Source organism: Salvia splendens, chromosome 16, assembly GCF_004379255.2.
Source record: "Salvia splendens isolate huo1 chromosome 16, SspV2, whole genome shotgun sequence".
Taxonomy (NCBI): domain Eukaryota; kingdom Viridiplantae; phylum Streptophyta; class Magnoliopsida; order Lamiales; family Lamiaceae; genus Salvia; species Salvia splendens.
The window spans coordinates 9,369,363-9,382,590 of NC_056047.1; the positions used below are offsets into that span (position 1 = coordinate 9,369,363).

At 36.3% G+C, this 13,228-nt stretch overlaps 2 protein-coding genes across 2 annotated transcripts; both read right to left on the reverse strand.

Moving 5' to 3' along the window:
• Window positions 1-518: 518 nt before the first annotated feature.
• On the reverse strand, window positions 519-6,601 carry LOC121770075 (protein GDAP2 homolog). The gene is made up of 15 exons (XM_042166877.1): window positions 6,453-6,601; window positions 5,662-6,017; window positions 4,986-5,063; window positions 3,864-3,919; window positions 3,438-3,557; window positions 3,262-3,332; window positions 3,011-3,104; window positions 2,709-2,918; window positions 2,106-2,357; window positions 1,777-1,885; window positions 1,566-1,633; window positions 1,386-1,455; window positions 1,226-1,300; window positions 1,024-1,115; window positions 519-792 (listed from the first exon to the last, which is right to left on the reverse strand). The coding sequence occupies exons 2-15, from the start codon at window positions 5,932-5,934 to the stop codon at window positions 717-719; spliced, it is 1,644 nt and encodes a 547-aa protein (XP_042022811.1). The 5' UTR covers window positions 5,935-6,017; window positions 6,453-6,601; the 3' UTR covers window positions 519-716.
• A 1,254-nt stretch (window positions 6,602-7,855) lies between these two features.
• LOC121770056 (heparanase-like protein 2) lies at window positions 7,856-10,589 on the reverse strand. Its single transcript, XM_042166853.1, has 9 exons — window positions 10,338-10,589; window positions 10,098-10,134; window positions 9,693-9,879; window positions 9,438-9,595; window positions 9,110-9,343; window positions 8,849-9,038; window positions 8,641-8,766; window positions 8,459-8,558; window positions 7,856-8,371 (listed from the first exon to the last, which is right to left on the reverse strand). The coding sequence occupies exons 1-9, from the start codon at window positions 10,542-10,544 to the stop codon at window positions 8,048-8,050; spliced, it is 1,563 nt and encodes a 520-aa protein (XP_042022787.1). The 5' UTR covers window positions 10,545-10,589; the 3' UTR covers window positions 7,856-8,047.
• Window positions 10,590-13,228: the final 2,639 nt, after the last annotated feature.

The window sequence follows — 13,228 nt, forward strand, 5'->3', positions numbered from 1 at the left end:
TTATGTTCCAAATATTGGAATATGAGATGAAACATGAAAAAAGATAAAATATTGACTGTGGTAACATAGAAAAATACACCAAATCATGAAAAATGTTCAAATTGATTATGTAGTCGTGCAGATGTTATTTGTTTTCCACAAATGTTGAGCCCTAATTATTTGGGCACCAATCTAGTTTGTTGAGTTAGTTGCTGAAAGAAATCACTTTACTAAAATCACATTTTGAACATTACAATCACCTTTTTCAGTTAAACAATTCATTATCATTCCTTATGTAGCACAATTGTATTATTTCAGCAATAAATATATAAGGAAATACTATGAGATTCAAATGGAGTCTATAAACATTTCAAATACTTTCAACTGAGGGGTAGTATAATAAAAATTGGGTCTTTTTCATTAAGATAAATTATTTATTCTATCGAATAATAGAATGTCTAGAGTTGATATGAAATTAGTTGTAGCATGAATATGCCTGCACTTGGATTCTATACAACCCAACATTTCAGAAATGTAAATTTGCAAAACTCCTAAAACTTTATTGCCCTACAAAGATTCAAGATTATAAATACATTGTAGAGTGAAAAGAGGGATCATATTACATATACAAGCAATGAGAATATTACTGTAGTAATTTGTTACAATACAACTTGACCCATAAATAAATGAAATGATGACTAAGATTAAGTCACAAACGCTGGAGTCTGGATCTGCTGCTACGGTCTTGTATATACATATTTTGTTCTTGGATCCACGAGTAAGCCCTTCCCTCCATTGACCTCTATGTCGTGCCTGCAACCGCGATATTATGATACTTATATTTCTCTATTTTCTTCTAGACAATCTTAACATGAAATTATAAATCACTAAGATCTATATGAGCTAAAATAAATATGGGGTCATAATAATGTAATCATTTAAGACTTTAAACAATCATGGGAGTTAAGATGGTGTTCATATTAACATGGATTGATTATATGAGGCCGATAAAGAAAGTGATGATAGGAAGGCGTAGCAACTCACTGGAATACGAAGTCTGGAATAGTCAGTTGTTCACGGGGGACGAATTTGAATAGCTGCAGAAGAAGGTCAATGTAGACCACCTTCTTCCAGACCTGAAGATTGCATTAGAGTTTCTTGAGTTTCAGGAAAACAGAGATGTGGTATCTAAAATTTGGGGGACTTATTCTTGTTGTGTAACGGGATAAACTGAGATCACACATACCACATTATCTACAAGCATCTGCAATCCTAATATTGCAGTCTTCAGACCAAATGTTGGATGGAGAATGTATATTGCCTACATTATACAAAGCTAACAGCGGTGAGAAGAGCATGTGAAGGGAATATGTCTGTCTAGGAGCTTTTAAAGAGAGTTGTCATACATGGAGATTGCGTTGGTGCTTCCGACCAAGTATTTGCTCTAACCTTTTCATCCACCCCAGATCTGGTTGTCTGTTGAATAGGAATTTGTAATTAGATGCTGCAGTTTGCTCATTTTGTACGGAATTTAAAACAAACAGTGAAATGGCATTCAGAGAATAATCTGTCAAGGAAATACTCACATCTGCAATGATGCAGTAGAGTGGAAATAAACTATTGTGTAAGGCTTCTGTATCAAGGGCTCAAACTCCTGAAAACAGAATAATAATATAGTCATCTAGCAAATAAGGCAAGTAAGGATTCAAAAAAGTAGATAGATGCCATTAATTATACATATTTAGGGCCATGAAGCAGTGGTCCAATAAATTAAATACTTGAAATGTGGTCATTTACCTTCACTATGTAAAGCACAAACCGCTCCAGATCAAGACATCTTAGGAGAAAGTGTGCTCCAACCACCACCATCACCGGACGACCTTCACTATCAACCCCACCCCGGTAGCTAAAATTAAGACAAGAGGCTGTGTATCAATTAGGATGCTCATACAGGGAAAATCCTACTATTGAAGTTATGTCTGATAATAACAAAGAGATGGTCGACAAATTTTTTGATCTGAGTAACAGTGATAAATCTGAGTCAAGCTAGACATAAATCATTTGTAGGGAGGGATCCCTCCTAAATGCATAACATCAATTAAAATAGAAAGTTAACAGTTCCTTACACAATTTTCATTTCAGCAATATCAGAAAGATTAAGTGAATTTGCTTTAGCAAGGTATCGAGAATGGAGCGAGTATTCTTCAGCAGCTGATAAAGGAGGACTCCCAATGTCTCCATATCCAAGCATTTTAGCAAAACTCCAACCATTTCGAGCCTGGGCGGATTTTTCCCATTGTTCTCTGCGTCTCTGATCTGGATCTTTGATCAGGGACATGAATGCAGGATCCAGATAAGACTCCAAGTACGATGAGTCCCTGTTTGAAAAAGAAGAAATGCTTTGATAACAGTCAATGCAGGGAAACAGTTCCCAAATCGTTCGAGTTTTGGTCTCATTAAACAGAAAAGTAAACCATCTGAACCAGAAATAAAGATGAATATGCTCATAAGCAAGTATCATTTGGAAGATTTAACAATTACAAGAAAAATATGTCTAGTGCTAGTGTGCTACTACGTATGTATGTCAACAAAACAAGTTTCGAACTAGTAGAAAACAACAAACACACATTACACTTATAGTTAACCAGATAAGAGTTAAAACCTTAAGCTTTTTACATGACCTCATATATGACTTAGAAGGGCTTAGAAAAGTACGATGAGCCACGAACCGTCTTGCTAATGATATATTGCTGTCTGCCAGATCAGTAGAGGTCTGTGGAGGTCTTGAGGCAGTCTTTTTCAAATTGGGTAAAGGTTGTATCCTTATTTTGCGCTCATCTATGACCGTCTCACCATTTTCATCTCCAACATCAGCGGGAAGCTTCGAAACAGCCATCTCCTCTTCAAGTTTATCACGCGGAAAGTAAAGCGGAAGCAATCTGTAGCAAGAAGAAACAAATGTATGACAAAGTAAGAGTCATGCTTCATATGCATCACTAGATCAAGTGATGGGTAGTTTCAGTGAACAAACCTTTTGTATATCTCTGTATCAGATGATGTTGTGGTACAGAAAACGACTGCATGTATTTTGTCCTTTTGTTTCTCAAGAAATCGCCTCACGGTTCCTAAAGGAAAGATACACATTGGGTTTCATGACAAAATACAGAGGTATGTACTAAAATTGTAAAAGCATTCCAGTAAACAAAATGGAGTGGGCATGGGTTTCAGTTCAGGTAAATTGAAATATATTATAGATAGAAAAACTGTAAGGGAACTACTTACTTATGGCCACATGTGCAGCTGGTTCTCGTGGATAGTTTTTGGCTTCTGTGTATATACAGCCCATAGCAATGCTGTAATTGATTTTCAAAAGAGCTCAATCCCACTATTTTACTTATTAGAGGAATGACACATTGAAGAATTAACAGCTAGTAAAGACATCAGGTCACTGAACCCACCTGCGAAGTCCATTATCAATGAGAAGTTCAAGGCAAGATCGATAACAATGACTGAGTGCATTCTCTGCAGCGGTGTGATACTTTACGGCATATTTGGGACCTACAGTATGTATGACCCTCCTGAAAAGTACAAGAAATCTTATTTTTTGAATAAAAGTTAGGGAGAACATAGACATTGCATCCTAATTTTTACTGCTAAGTTACAGAACCTGAAGACCAATATATTCACCAAAGACTATATAGATAAGTAGAGCAAATCTTAAAACTATTGTGCCAACTCTTAATTTAAGTCCGGACATATCTTCTTCACAAGCCAAGTGGTTTGATGTAAAGATACAAACTGAAAATGCACGAAAGTATATGAATTTCCCAGTACAGCAAATGAACAGCTGAATAATAACTACAAGCATGTTTTGGGATAACCACCTTGCTGGAAGATCATAAGCATTAGTAACTTTTGCCATTCCTGTTCGACAGCCACCCTACAAAATGATAAAACACAAATCACGACATCACAACCTTACAAGTTTGTACATAATTTAAAAGGCCATTAGTCGTTTCTACATAATGACAATGAGGACTATCCTATTTTGCTAAGATCAAATTTGTGAATATTACTGTAGCTTTTAAGTTATTACAGTGTCGACGTTTTGTCCTATCAAATGTTAATTAATGCAAACCCATCTTTACTTCACTATCCTCACCTAGTCATGTCTAGCATCTAGTGTTAGCACATTGCAATATAAATGGTAGATTAGAGCATCCACAGTGGTGCGGAATTCCCGGCGTAATTCCCCGCGGAATTCCCAAAAACACCTCCTGCCACGTCATAAGGAATTCCCACTGCACAGTGGCGGAATTCCCAGCGGAATTCCCGAAGGAATTCCCACAATTAAAAAAAATTCACAAATTCAGAAATTAGACAATTTCCGGAAGTAAACAATTTATGGAATTAAAATTTCGACGCGAATACGGAGAAAATGCAACCACTTTATTTAAAAAAAACATAATTCATCAAAAAAAGTACATAATTATTAAAAAAAGTACATAGAAATAAAAACCGGCTTCTCACTCCTCGGAACCGAAAAAAAAATATTAATGCATTAAAAGGGAATTCCGCGCAGAATTCCGCGAGCGTTAGTGCAATGGCGGACGTCCGCACGGAATTCCGCGGAACGCCGCGGAACTGCGAATTCCTTCGCGGAATTCCGTATCCGTGCCTGGGACGCTCAATGGCGGACGTCCGCCACGGAATTCCCGCACGCCGGTGGGAATTCCGCGTGGACGTCCGCCATTGCGGATGCTCTTAGATCATAGCCTCCTACATGATATTAACTCTGTTGCCAATCTCAAGGAACCTTGAATTTGATGAAATTGTGTCTGCCATTCAGATTTGGTTATACATTCAACATCCACATCGACTCACTACTAAAGTGAAACAAGATTCTTTATGACATTGCCCTCTTAAATACGACAAATATAATTGCAATATAGTGAAGAATATCGAGGAGTATGACCCTGTTTAATTAGACTAAAGTTATAGCTCACCAGGGTTGAACATTCTTCTGCAAGGCCCGGTCCTGCTGCAGCATGCAAACCAGGACTACTATGAGCTTCATCTAAGTTCTGTCAAACAGCCAAAATAACATGAGATTTTCTGAACGACAAACCATTCAAGAAAACAAGATTGAAATGATTAGATGTAAGGATCCAATAAACCTACGTGAAAATAGAAAAGGCCAACATAAGCTCTAAAGTTCGCTCAACTGGACAGCTAGAGCTCAGAGGAGTTCGCAATTTCTCAAGGCTACTAAGATATGGATGATTAGGCAGAAGAAATATTTTTGTGATTGAATCGAAGAAAATAAATCCTGAGACATTTGCTACCAAGATACCATAAAAAGCTGTGTAAATACTAAACACATGCATATGGAACATGTATATAAAAAATAATGTTCAAAAGAATGAAAGATGTACAGCTTTTGAGCAAGTAGAAATCACAGGAATTTAAGAGCTGGGGGATTCGGAATATCTTATAGTATAAGACAGAAAAGTATGAGACTATGACAAGCTTTTTTGATATTGTCATTCCGAATTCTAGAGGAAAAAGCATGGATAATACAGACAAGCATAAACATTTGAAATGGCAGGCTTAAGCCGGAACTGTTACATAAGTCATTTCAAGTAGATGATTATCGGGGTATAACAATGATTGCCTACTCACCTCATTGGTTGAATTTACAACAGCATCCACCTCAAGATCCCACGGGTTGCCCCTCCAAAGATATATTTTTGAGTTAATTTCACGATCCATGGGAAACTTCGATACCATTCCATTTCCACCATTCTCCCCTTCAGATGCTGCAGTCAACGGGTCTGGAAAATGCAGATTCTGGAACCCTGAATCTTCATTCTCATATGAGTACCTAAACTCTGAATCACTCCAACACGGGACTTGATCTAGGGTAACAACAGAGTCCCCACTATCTGTTGGCATTCCACCTCAGTTAGTGGTTGCGGCCCCAGACCGGTACATAATCTACGCTCCAAGATCAAATCTTCACCTCCTCTACCCTCCCACTACCACAGAAGACATATCCTTCAGTTATTACCAACAGTAGAGGAAATTCTAGTAACGCTCAATCATCAAAGTTCAGACAAAAATGCAAATATAATTCTCCATCAACTTCAAATACACAATTTCCAAACTAACAGTGAACGACCGAAACGTCAATTCAGATGAAAAACCACTTAAGCTTCCAAAACTTTCGCATCACAATCAAACTAACCGAAATCCAAGAGTAAGCAACAATCATCATTAAATTCACAATTCGCTCAACTACAAACTAAATTAAGAGCACAACCACATTAATTATACATATAAACACATAAAACAAACCCTGGAACTGAGACACAGTCCATAATTGCAACGAGGCAAAGCTAAGGGAAATTCAGCAAAATTTTCACAGATAAGCGTAACGATTTCTCTATAAACAAGTAAATTAGCAAAATTACCTCAAAAAACGTATAGTTTGAGCTGATGTGCGATTTGAGGATCAACGTAGAAACCTTGAAGCTGGACCCAATGAATAGATGGAATTTGAGGTAGCCGATCGATGGGGTCTCAGACTTGACTTGAGTTTGCGGTGGATTTTCTATTTTAGTTTCATCATGATTATTATTTATCATTTTTTGTTTTGTTGAGAACAATGTGTTTTTCCTGCTATTATCATAACTGTCCTTCATCTTTATTATATTTCACATTTTACCCCTCTGCCTATAAAAAGTTGGATACTTGGATTGATAATTTTCAATGCGAAAACCAAAATTAATGGGTTCGAATAAAATCTTCATGGATTTGTGTCTTTATCTAATTGGCTCGTTAGGACTCAATAATTTCTAGTTGGGTTGGATTATGTTCGGATAACTTAAAAAAAGTGGGTTGGATTATGTTCGGATAACTTAAAAAAAGTTATATATTAGTTAGTGTAAATCAAATTTATCTTGTAATATTAAGGTATAATCGTGTAAATTAGTTTGGACCGTTATTGTATTGTTATAGTATAAATCAAGTTTTTATCGTGAATATTAGGTGAATTCAAATTGTTAATCCGTATTATGCTATTATCGTGTCATGCCAACTTATATGTTAGTATATCGTGCTGTTAACGAGTCTGTGTCGTATGCGAGGTCGTGCTCGAGTTTGAAGACGGCATGCCGGATTCGTATTCGGGTTGAAAATTTTCTTAATAAGTCGAGTTCAAGTTATTCCTTATTGAGTTAAGTCATATTCACGTATCCATATTGATTCAGTAAGAACCCAACTCACACGATTTGCTACCCTTAATTATAAGTCGCAAATATTTTCTTTGCAATTTTTTTCGGGAAACTATATGTAAATATGTTGGCTATTAGATTTTACTAGTGTTTACCAAAATGCTTCCATTCCACTTGAAATAGTATTTTTATTCATTTTTTTTTTGTTGTTGTCGTCGTCATATATGGTGCGCTTGATTCGTTTCATTACATAGATAGTTAATGAGGGTCTAAATGTATTTTGCCAACAACATTTCTCCAAACTTGCAAGGAAACACAATAATGTGATTTATGTTTGTTAAGTTTACATCTGGATTTCATTTTAAGAAAACTACCCCTGCCATTTATTAAAATGATCTTAACGTCGTATTGATGTTTGATGTTTGATGGTTGACTTAGGGACCAGTCATTTATAAACAAACAAAGTTGCCAGTTTGCCTACATAATAACTATCCAAGAATCCAAAATTTAACAACAAACATAGCTCAATTACTAAGACATTTCTTCTCTAACTAATAAATTAAAAATTAAGACGTTTCTTCTCTAACTAATAAATTAAAAAGGAAAAAAAAGTCCAAAGGCGGAAGTTAAGATCACACACATTTAAATCAACAACTTTTTTCATTTATGAATATGACCAATATATATCGTTTTTATTCCATGAGAACAATTTTATAGAAGAAAGACATTTCTCTTTCTCCCCATACAAGTTAACAAGTATTTTCGCCGTTCATTCCGTCGCTAAATGTCCCAGTAACGACGGATTCGGATCGGGAAGGCTTCACTAAATGTCTCTAGGCACAAGCTGTGGCCTTGAAGTCTTTCAGTACTGCGAAAACTATGGAACGAGGTGCGATCTTCATAGGAAACGAAGCATCAACAACGTGTGGCTCCATTGCCGGTATACCAGAAGCTCCGGTAAGCTTCAACGCCACTCCATTCAGCAGCAAAACATCACTCAAAATGTTGCCATCTTTTGGGGTCAAATGGTACTCTTCTCTCTCATATGCATTAACATAACCTTCTTGGTCATATTTATATATCTTTGCATCATCTTCAACAGAAACTTCAAAGGTTGTATATTTGGACATGTTGATCACAAGTACTGCAATGCCTGTCTGAATCACAAAACACTAATTCAGACCAAAAAATGAACATATAAAGTTTGTGGTGTACTGACACGAAAGATTCGCGGGCTAGCTCACTGTTTTCTTCGAGCAGTGTGAGTAGGCGCGCAGGTAGGAGGAGCCGGTGTGGGAGGCTGAGAGCACTCTCGTCCCCATCAGCCGGTGCCACAAGAGAGCACTGCAAAGAAACCAACTACAACATTTGAGAATTCAACAAATTTCAAGAAATGTAGTTTGTTAGTTATTGCAGTTAGTTATACCCATAGTAATCTGGATTTGGGATGAATGTGTTTGTGTTGAGTAAACCATAGTTTCCTCCTATTAAGGATTGTCTGCAGAAGACCTTATGGTTGAATTTTGCTGTCATTCCCAATTGATCTAAGTACCTATTTTAATTTTTCAGACAGGATTAGATCGGTTAACGAAAACGGTGTGTAAGAGAAATAGGCATTGTAGGAAGCCACAAACCAGAATCCATCAACAAAGGAGTGTGAGACATATCTGCCACCACTATTGTAAGCACCACCGGCCTCCCCGACCCACGCCCCTGCCCACGGGCTGTGTCGCTCGATGGTGGCTGTTACATCCCTGTATGTCTCCGCTATCTGATCAAGAAAGCTCGGATCTTGAATCTTGTTAATGAGGGTGGGATCAACACCTACACAAACACACACTAAATTAAACTTGCTGATATGAAATCTTCTCGATTTTCTTGGGATGAATCTCAACCTGCACCGAGGTTGTAGATGTGGTGTGTGACACCATCAACGACGTTAGGGCCCGTCGTGTCAAGAAATGCATCGAACCACTGCTTGTCGTAGAACCCTGCAGGGCCTAGCACCTTCGGCCTAGTGGCAGGATTTGGGTAAAAATTAGCTACTATTTTCTTGAGTGCTACAGTGTCCTTTGCATACTGCACTGCCTCAACTCTTGCAGACACACCGCTCCCACACAGCTCGTTTCCTAGGCGAAAAATCGTGCATTTGGGAGTGTCAAAAATACACCAAACAACAACACAATGAAATGGATCACTTGTAACATAGTAGTTCAGTTTTACCAAGTTCATATGAATCAATCTTGTACCCTTTGGAGGCTGTGTAGTTGATCAAATCATACGCGTTTTTTGAGTCCCATCCGCCTACCATGAGGGAATCATCGGGTCCTCCACCCTTCCTCCTCCCTACCAGTGCATTCAAGCTGAATGTCAACCTAACCCTGCGTGCGCGTGCACACACACACAAATTAAAATGCGCTTTCTAAGAGGCGAACTTGCTTGTTGAAGAGGAAGCTATGCAACGTAGATAATGCATACCCCATTTCATGAAAGAAGTTGTTGATTTGATCCCATCTCTCCTTAGGCAGACACCCTTTAGAGAATCCAAACAACCCACCCTCCGTTCTCTTGAAATGAGGGCATTTTCGAAGCGATGCCCCGGAAACATCGTACGCCACCTGATCTTGCAAAGAACCTCCTATCCTAATCCTCAAGCTGCTAAATGCTGTTTCATTTTAACAACATTCTTAACCACTTAAATCACAACATTATTAACCACTTAAATCAACTAAAAAAACCCAAGAAACAGGAATTACAACATTCTTAACCACTTAAATCAACTAAAAAAGCAAGAAACAACAATCTTAACCACTTAATTAAGTAAAAAAACAGATCAAGAAACATCAACTCAGTAACTGATGGAGGTAGTACTAACTAACAAACCTCTGATGGCATTTGCAAGAATCTTGTTCTTCAAATCCTAGACACAAAACATACAACACAAAATGTAATTAACCTCAGTTTCTACTAACCCCTTCACACACACAAAATGCAGCAGAAAAAATGTAATTAACCTCAGTTTCTACTAACCCCTTCACACACACAAAATGCAGCAGAAAAAATGTAATTAACCTTAATTTCTGCTAAACTCATCTCTCTCTATTAAAAAAAGGAGGTGAATACCAGATTGAGAATGCCAGCTTTGCCCCAGGGGCACTGATTGTAGTTGCATTTGGTCTCAGGCCACCAATCAAGAGTGGCACAGATGAAATCTTCATCAGTTTTTGCTATGGATTTTGACCCTTCCACTAGCAACTTCACTTCTACAGCATCACAACACAAGCAAGACAGTGCTATGAGGCACAAGATGAAGAAAATATTTGATCCCATCTCGTGCTAAAGCTATCAAGTTTGCTTTTTTGTGGATAATAATAATAATGTGGGCTCTGGGAATATGTATATTAAAAAATTGTCCACACTACATTTGTCCAAAAAGGAGCTTGCATGTGGACACATCTTTTTGTTGCATCATGCTTATCTTCAAATTCTTGTTCGAGGAGTAATATATTTCCACTTTTTTGTGGGAGATTCTGAGAGGATCTCTCAATTAGTCTTATCCTTGTGAATTATTCTTGAAGTAATGCAGATAAAGCATACATACATACATCCATTTCAGGCGATTTTTTTTCATAAATGAAAGTAGAAAAGAACTGTAACTTTCCGTAAATTCGGTAAAATAAAATACAGTAACTTATAGTAATATTCTATGTTTGTCTTGGAAGAATTGATTTATGTATGAAGCTACCAAATATTTATTGCACCATTATTTGACCGTGGCTCGGAATCAAATCCAACCAAACATATTTGGGTGAAATTTAAGGTGCTGGGGTTGGGGTCCCTAAAGGCTTATTATTTTATTTATTTTTATGGCAATGGCACAATAAATGTCGGCAATATATCATGCTGTGTGACACCTACACCCCTTTTAAATATCACAACATTTTTTATACAATTTTAATTCTGTATTATATAAAGAATGACAATTCTAATTATGTCGGTTTTATTAGAAAAAAATTCTATTTGATAATACTATATAGTAACTGAATTTTATGTGCAATTGGACGCATATATAACTTATACTAACTCACATTTCCCACTAACTTTTGGGTTGCGAATTTTGGATGATACACCAAATTTACGTGGACTCAGAAAAGAAAAGTGGTTGATTGTTTATTTATATAGTTATATTTTAATGGGACAATGTAAGTGGTTGATAAATTGCCTTAACTTTGTCCTAATTTGTGTCTCATTTCAATTATATTACCGTAGTAGGTAGTCAAACTTGGGAAATGTGTGCTTAAATTTGGTTGGATATTATGACAGTGTGCATAATATCGAGGCTAAATTGAACAATAATATCGTAAGCTGTTGATAGTATGACATAAATGTCTACATTTTACAGAATTCATTCATTCCATATTTGATATTCCCACCAAATGAATAAATATGGTTAGAAGCAATCTTAGCAATCTGCGATAGCCACACAAAACTATCCTTTATTTGCATCATTAATTTATAATTAATCCTCAAAGATAGAACTTACAGATTTATTAGATAAAAAGTGGGCTGCTGCTGCATTAATTATTAGTAATTCTTTAAGTTGAACTTCTAACTAGTATTTTCTAGAACTAACTCTTTTTAAATGCAAATTCATAACAACTTTTAATTCAAACGAATTTATAGAAGCCGAATTTGACTGCACTTTTAGTAGTTAGGCCCACAATCGGATCCTGAAATTGAAGTAGAGTAGTAGTATATAATGGGCCCACATCTGTTTTGGACACAACGGCCCAACTAATTTTACAACAATTTTTAGCTTTTTCTGCTTTAACTGCTTCTTTTTATTTTATATATACTCGCTTTAACCACAAGGATCATGTAATTTAGTATTCAAACAGAGAAAAAGAAAAAGGGATCCAAAATAAAGGCCAAAAAAAGTTTTGTTGCAACCAACTCTTACAAAACACATGGAATGTCAAGCATTCTTTACATATAAGTGTAGTAAAGGGAAGAAGACAAACTATGAAGCAAGGCTCGATTTTGTACACACGAAAAGCGCATATAAAATAACATCATCAGTATACACGATAGTAAGTGTGTTGGGCTAACACAACTAGGAATGGAGCTGCTTTTCCTCTCAAGTAAAAAGTAGGAGACATTAAATACTCCAAATGTGTGCTTGAGTATTTAAGGTAGGTTGTTCTGTGATAGTGATGGATCATACCTCTTCAAACCCCATCTTTAACCATTATACAATTCAAGGGAACTAACAATTAATTAAAGACAGCTACTGTCATGAATTTAAAATGTTTTGTGGGAATAAATAGTCCGACTTTTCCATGCCTCCTAATCCAAATATCCAATTTCTCTTCTTCTATTCTATATAAGATCAATGAACTTACAAATAGTGACAAAGACCATCTAAAAATGCATATATCCATCTTCCACACACTGGCGGACACACGTTCAGGAGGGGAGAGGTGCTTAAGCCCTTCCCAAACTTTTCTTTTAATATATTTCTATTTTAAAAATTTTAAATTTTTTTTGAAAAGTATCTACAGCCCTCACCAAATTGATGTCTTCGAAGTCTAATTGTTGGAGATTGAATGGAAAGGAGGGGCTGAAAAATAAATTTACAGAGAAATCCACCTACATTTCATCAATGGCCGCTCTGTAAAATTGGGAAGAAGAAGATAAACGGTTAAACTTAAATGAATATAATAATAATAATAATAATAATAATAATAGAGTTGAAAATGTCAATTGCCTACTTATTCATTAAATACGTGGCTGTGTCATATTTTTAGATTAAAATAATTTAAAAAGTGCCACTAAATTTAAAGTTATCATCCATCCAGTAGTAACACTTGTAAAAATTGTATCCTAAACTCACACTACCGTTTTTTATTCAAATGGCAATTGAAAACTGAAAAGGGTTTCTCAAAATAGTTGAATTTGTGTTGGATTAGTTTTATATAAAATATATGTATCCATTTTTATAATAATTATTAATT